Source organism: Balearica regulorum, chromosome 1 (genome assembly GCF_011004875.1).
Source record: "Balearica regulorum gibbericeps isolate bBalReg1 chromosome 1, bBalReg1.pri, whole genome shotgun sequence".
Lineage (NCBI taxonomy): Eukaryota > Metazoa > Chordata > Aves > Gruiformes > Gruidae > Balearica > Balearica regulorum.
The window spans coordinates 189,523,973-189,531,239 of record NC_046184.1 but is presented as its reverse complement, the minus strand read 5'-3'; the positions used below and the strand labels follow the sequence as shown (position 1 = coordinate 189,531,239).

Sequence of the window (7,267 nt, the reverse complement as noted above, 5' to 3'; positions counted from 1 at the left end):
CCTGTGATATACTATAAGCTCGAATCAATAATTCTCTGCTACCAGGGTGGGTAAAAAGCACCAGATTTTTATCTGTCACAGAGATATGTATGCCAGGAGCCGTAAGAGACAGTGATATGGATGAGGATGCCCAGTTGTCACCATGCTTTTTGAAAGATATCATCTGTGGGTGTTTTAAGTCCCGCTGGCAGGCTGGTGTCACGGGTGGGGTGGAGATCTGGAAGAAGCGAGTTGTGTTTCCTGGATTTGCCTCAACATCCTTTTTCAACTGTAACCTCTCAGCCCTTTTTTATGTCCTCTTCTTTAAACCAGTGATAACATCCTCTGCACAGCTCGAGAGAGACCTGTGGGGTAAATGCACTAATGGCGTGGCACGCTCTGAGACCTCTGAACGGGAAGTACCATACACCATATAAGTATACCATGTCAGTATACCATATAGGTACCATACAAGTGCAAAGTAGCCTGCTGCTGCTGCTTTTCAGCGGGCTGGTGCAGGGCTGATGGTTCCCTGCGGAGGGATCCCTGCAGGCTTTGTTATTTATGTCTTCATTAGAAAGAAGATCAGTTTACACAAATTCCCTCTCCCCACCCCTGGGAAGGATGGGTGCTTCAAGCGATATCCGCCCTGTTAATCAGTTCCATCTCTATCAGCCCTTGATTGCATTGCTCCTCAGTTGATCAGTGCAAAAGGTCAGGTCACACAATCCTTTCTTCATCTCTCAATTATTCCATGGTATTAATGACTTTCCATCAGGCTGCCGCTTGGGCTGGCTTTTTAAACTAAACATTGCTGCTAATTGCGTAGATGCAAATCTGAATGCCACTGAGAAGAAGAAAATACCGTGTATCTTGGCATGACGTAAAGCCAATGTAGGTCACTTTAAGAATTAAGTGCATAAATGACAGGCATGAAACAACCGGGGGGGATATATAGCTTTCTCTTTAGTGGGACTTCATGTGTTTGGGCTCCAGCTTGAAATTGCGATGGAGAATGCAGGGAAAGCTGCTCCTTTTGTGAGTCAGCAGAGAGCGAGCATGTTCACAAAAGAGGCACCCGCGGTGCTCCCAGCGAGACTTTTCTTTGGTTCACACTTCTTTCCTCCCTCCCGCAGAACGGCAGTCAAGCCGAAAATGCGCGGGGCAGTCTTGAAGAACAAGGAAGAAAACTCATACATGAATTGGAAATTTACTGGCAGGGTGAGCAGCCAAATAACAGCTTTTCAACCCAATTTCTATTTCAGTGTTCTCAGGCTAGCTAAGCAGAGCTCTGGAAATGTGGCATTCACATGAATAATAATAATAACAGTAATTCTGCTTGAAAAGCTCCCATGCCAAAATGCTCAGAAAGCTGCTTGGTGGGATAACAAAATCATGACGCTATAACTCATGTTAAAAATGTGGAGGGTGGACAGTTGTGTTTCCATTCAGATCAAAGAAATACGATCCTTAATTAATTTTTACACACTGTTCTTGAGCAGCATGGCGAGGCACGGGATGCTAATGAAGGCGATGGCACGAAAGGTATGTTGTCACAGCTCGGCGCTGAGGTCACGTGCTTCCGCAGCGCTGAGATTTGGTAAGTCGGTAGCCGCACAGCTCCCGCTGTTAGCAACCGAAGCAGCACTTCCAAGGGCAGGGGCAGAGAGTTTTGCCTGCGCTGCGCACACTGACTAGTTCCCGGCCACTTTTTCTCTCTCGGTATGTGTCTACAGGTACACACACACAAACACACACACCAGCGGGCACAGAAAAATCACAAATAAGAAGAGGGCAACTTGCAGTCAAGGGAAGTTGGATGCTTATTCGGTGGTTCTGTGTCATTTATAACATACTGCCACCCTGAAGGTCCAAGATACAAGCTATGTTTATCTTTACAACTCCAGGGCTGCCACCATGGTTTCTGAAGACCCGAGGTACAAATCTGAATTGTCTTTTATTTTGATGAAAGCCCACCTCATCTAAGTGTGTATGCTTGTGCTCCAATTCACCACCACCTGTGAGTGCTCCCTTTGCCTGTTTCTCCATGACCTGAGATCCAGCAATAGCAGAATCCCAGTTTTAATTCTAAATACAGATTTATATGGGACTTCGGAATATTTCAAGTACTCTGAGGGATCGCATAGACTGAGTGAATTGCTGGATCAGGACCAAAACCTTCCCCAAAATCCCCAAATGTCAAGAATCTGGAATTCCCTCCCTCTCTAGAGATCATGTTCCTGGTTCAGTCAATAAATAAAAGAAGATTTAAAAAAGACGACAAGAGGGGAAGAGACAGAGAGACAAAGGCAGAAACAGAGAGATTTTCAGCATTATATAACTGTGTTTAAAATACAGTTTCTTCATGGTTCCTCTCTTCATTAACCCACATTAGATGTTAAATTCTGAAGGGTGAAAGTGTGGTATTTTTTTCCCCATCTGAAATTTTCAGCCACAGTATTCTATCTCCTCCTTCAATTTCCACGGCACCCTCTGCACTGACTTTTCAACAATCCAGCCAGATTTCCTGGCAGAATGGCAGCAGGATTTATATTTGTGGCTGGATGCTCTCCATAACTCCAATTTCCCATGAGTCACAGGCCTGCCTCCCAGCTTTTTCACATTCCTCCTATGCAATGACGGACACACAGAGTTGGAAATTATAGCTACACACACACACACATATATACACATACATATACTGAATAATTTAATTTTCTCTCACTCTTACCATTCCGGTTTATGACACATGTAGACATGTCAGTTGACTTAAATGACTCGTTACCATTGTCAATGTTCTGCCTCTCCCATGAACTAGCTCTACAGCTGCGTCAGGAACGCTTTCAGATTACAATGCTGCATTTTGAAGTTGTGTAGGTTTGCTCAGGAGATATTTCTTTCTCCTATTGAAATATTTATGCTGATTTGGCACTAATGACTCAATCTCTTTATTGCTCTGTGCGAGAGTTGTTGTCATCCCTCCGTAAGACACTTTGGGCTTTGGGATGTTCTGCGTTTTCAGAGGTACAAAGCTGCAGTCCTTAACTTCCATATTTGTTGTGGCCCTGAGCAGAAAATAGCCTGCTGTGAATCACTTCAGCAGAAACTTTGAAAGAAAAAAACTTGAGTATCACCTAGAAATACGAATTTCAGGTTTATCAGCGTCCTCGCTGGCTCATGACTGAGGCCAGGGCTGCCTTTCAGTGTGGATAAAATGGAACCCTTCTGTCCCAACATGTATTTTCTGTAATATTTGCCATACTATTTCCATATTTTTGTCCAGGGAAGGAGAGCAAGAAGTGCATCGCCTGCACCAGAAATCAGGTGAGCTCTGGGCACGCAGCCCAGCCAGTCTGTCAAATTTCTGCGTCCCCTTGTCAGATCGCTCTGTGCAGGACTTGGGAAGCCTTCAAAGCTTTCCTGAGTGCACACAGCTCATTGACTTTAAATCAATTGCACTGACAACATATAATGCTCGTTCGGGTTCACTATGTTTCCCTGTATTTGGGTTGTATCCCTATGTTTGCTCTGAAATTACACTAATTTTTCTGCTTTTACCTTTAATGCCTCTTTATTTGAACAGCAACCACAGGAAGTTTGAGTATGGTGTAAAGTTACACCAGCGCCTGTTCTGCCTGACTCTGTGCCACTGAGTCAGTCCCGCGTTTGCTCTCCATTCACACGGGGCTGAGACACCCCGGGGTGCAGGACAGGGCTGGTTGCGGTGGCATTGCTCTACAGAAGGACCCACCAGCACCCATGTTCAATGTCCGAAGGACTCAGCTGCATCGCCCCTGGCTGAATCTCTTCTGCAAAACAAACACTGCGACCTGGACTTTCGGCATCTTCAGGGATTGTGTCTGGATGTTGCAAACTGTCTTGATTTTTCAGTCTTTTGGAGGGAGGGCTAGAAGGGAGGACAGAAGCCTTCCAGATAGCTGAAGTGCTTGGTCAGTGAAGGAGGCCAGAAGAAGATGGGGTGGGTTAGCCTAGGGAGACTTGGGTAGAGAAGACAATACTGGGCTTCAGACAGATAAGCACAAGGCAAATGGATGGGCTGTTCCCCACGTCCACTGTAGATAGGACTACAGATAGAAGTTAAAACTGCAATTAAGGAGATCCATCTCCGACACCCTGAAAAAATTAATATAAGTAAAGCCCTAGAGAGAAAGTGATGGTTGTGCAATGCTAGCGCTGGGAATTAAACAAGCAAAACAGCTTAGAGAAGTGTTTGCAGAGAGCATTGCAGGTATGGCTGCTTTTGAGGCACAGGTGGGCTTGGCAGCTTCTTTAGGTCCTTCCACTCTAATTTAGGTGAGTCCATGCTTCAAACATCTTCTGTTCTCCAGACATGCCCAATCCTTTCCTCGTCCCTGCAGCCAACCTCTGCCAGATGAGCAGAGTTCCTCTGCCAAGAGAGGTGTATTTATGTGGTTTTTTGACTCTGAATTTCACATCTTGAAAGCCTCCGTGTACCTGTTGCAGAGGCGATAAACATAACTGAGCTTTTCCTTAGAGTAGTTATTTTATTTGTTCTGTTCCCCTCGTCACTTTACCACTCTGGAGAGTTAGCAGGGACCAGCTTTGTGATTGAAATTCATCCTGCACACAGAGCTGCAGGACACAGAGCAGGTGCTCTGTTTAAGGGTTTAAGCTGAAGTGTTTATGGGTTCAAGCTGAAGGAGGGTCGATTTAGATTAGATGTTAGAAAGAAATTCTTTACTGTTAGAGTGGTGAGGCACTGGAACAGGTTGCCCAGAGAGGTTGTGGAGGCCCCCTCCCTGGAAGTGTTTAAGGCCAGGTTGGATGAGGCTTTGGACAACCTGGTCTAGTGGAGGGTGCCCCTGCTCATGGCAAGGGGGTTGGAACTAGATGATCTTTTAAGGTCCCTTCCAACCCAAACCATTCTGTGATTCTATGCACTCTAACCTCCCACCTCAAACACCCAGCCCTGGTAAGGCTTTTGCTGGGGTCTCTCTCCAGCAATGCCACCCAAGCAAGGGCTGCTCTGAAGCTACCAGGTGGATGGAGTATTTTCAGGGGAGCTACCAGCAGTCAAAACCCATATTGGTGCCTGCTTTTGTTTGGCTAAACTTCTGGCTCCTCTGTGCATTGTGTAATGCCTTAAATTTCACAACTGCTGTATTATACTGACAGCACTCTCACCAAAGAAACATTGTTCTGCTCTCTTGTGAAAGAAGAAGTGACTAGGAGCTCTCCAAAGAGCATTTCATTTGCTTCAAGTTCTTTGCAAAAGAAAGCATTCCTAATTTTAGTTTAAATGGATGTTAATTTGACGTGTGGATTTGAATAACTGAGATAAATTCTTGGCTTTTTGACATTAAAATATATTAAGTGACAAGTGCTTTTTGAATACTGTTATTTTCTGAAAGGTTCTTTCTCTCTATAGCATCTAATGATAAAGCTCTAATGCGTAAGAGTCCTGAATTTGCAGGAAGTTGCACTGAATGGTCTAATAGGTCATTTTCATCCCTGGCTTATGTGGTAATAACAGAATAATGACAACAATGGTTGCAAACCATTCCTACCCTGGCTGAATCAGCTGGCTTTTTTTATGGGCTGGTTATTCACTGAGCAATAAATATTCATGGATTTTTCAGGAAAGACATAGTGCATAATTTGTCTAGACCAAAATTAAACAGGACAGGCAGCCTTATCCTACAGCAGATCACAAAGGACTGAACTTGAGTGACAGGCTTGAGTGACAGCCTAAGTATGCCTGACAGTTGCAGAAGTCATCAGATTCTTCAACAGCAATTGTAAAGGCTTCTTACATTGTGTTCTCGAGCCTTTTCAGTGTTAAAATCCCGTATTGAAGGAGAATGAGTTACTAATGCTACCATACCAGGGAAAAATTCAATGCCTGGTTTGACTCAGATGATACTCTTCACTGTTGCTCTTGTCCCCCACACTCCTGGATCTCCAGAGGGTCAAATGTAGATTTGCGTCTAGCCCAGCCTTTACAGGCTTTACAGGCTTTAGAGGTTCCTGTACCTGTGCTGGCAATAGGAGCTCAGCAGGTGAGTAATAATCCCAGTCTTTGTGTGCTGCCTCTCCTGCTCCTACACAAACACATACATACTCACACTGCTAAATTTTTTTAGTGTCCCCCCCTCGCCTTGCTGAAGGACTTGCTGGACAACAGGAAGAGTTGTCTCACTAACACTCAGGATTGTCAACTGTGATTCTTAAACATAGGGGAACTGAAGGTTATTATTTATCAGTGCCTAATTTTGGCACTGACTCAGTTGATATAAACTGCACTGAGTCAGGTGAGATATCGTGAGCTGCAGAAGATGATCTCAGCCATTGAGCCCTCAGCATCTTGTGGCTTTACCTGCTCACACTCCTCCACCAGGTGACAGGCCGGGAAACCAGAGGTTTACCCCATTACTCAGGCCACAGGACCTCAAAAGAATAAACAATGTCCTGAAAACATAAGCACAATGGCTTTAAAGCAAATCGCATTAAAAAAAACATATTCTGATTTACTCCTAGAACTAGAGATGCTATTTCAGAGAACTGGTTGAAGCACAGCACTGCTGAAATAAAGTGTCCACATCAGTATACATGACTTTCCACATGCTTCTGAGCCTAGCAGAACAATTTATGCTTTTCTCCTGTGGACAGTGGCATCCCTGGAGACAGTGTCTCAGGACCAAAGGCCTCCTCCCAGGTCAACATTTCATACTCCTTGGGGGTTTTTTGTCTTCCTGGAAGGCTTCCTCATCTTCTCAGAGAGCTCTCTCTTCTTCTAGGAGAAATGTTTCATCTGCCCACAGAGCTTCTTCTGCTCATAGGACTCTGTCTTTCTCCCAGAGGAGCTGATCTTCTTTCCAGAAATCCTTATCCTTCCTCCAGAAAACATTATAGTCCTTCCAGAAGTCACGATACACGCTCCAGAAGGCTTCTGCTTCCTCCTGAATAGCCTTTTCCTCCTCCTAGACTGGCTTTTCCTCCTCCCAGAAGAGTTGGATGGCCATCTTGAAATCTCTGAAGTTTTCATGAAAGCCTTTGATCTTCTCCCAAAAGCTCTTCATTGTCTCCTGAAAACTCTGAATCTCCTTCTGAAAGGCTTTCTCAGCCTGCAGCTTTTTGATGAGCTTCTGGTGGTAGAGGTGCAGTAGGGCGAGCAGGACATCAGCTGGCAACAGCAGCTCTGGTTTGCGTGCTTGTCGCTGATGGAGGGGGCAGAGACCCAGCCCGGCCCCTGCCTCTCACCTTGTGGCCCAACAGAGAGTGGAGCGATGGGTGTCAGTGATGACAT

The 7,267-nt window shown here is 45.1% G+C and overlaps 1 protein-coding gene across 1 annotated transcript; it reads right to left on the bottom strand.

Annotated features, from left to right (window-relative positions):
• Positions 1–6,607: 6,607 nt before the first annotated feature.
• On the bottom strand, positions 6,608–7,267 carry CCDC70 (coiled-coil domain containing 70). The gene is given in 4 exon segments (XM_075771129.1): positions 6,608–6,645; positions 6,648–6,701; positions 6,704–7,114; positions 7,117–7,267. Coding segments are annotated over 4 exon segments (654 nt in total).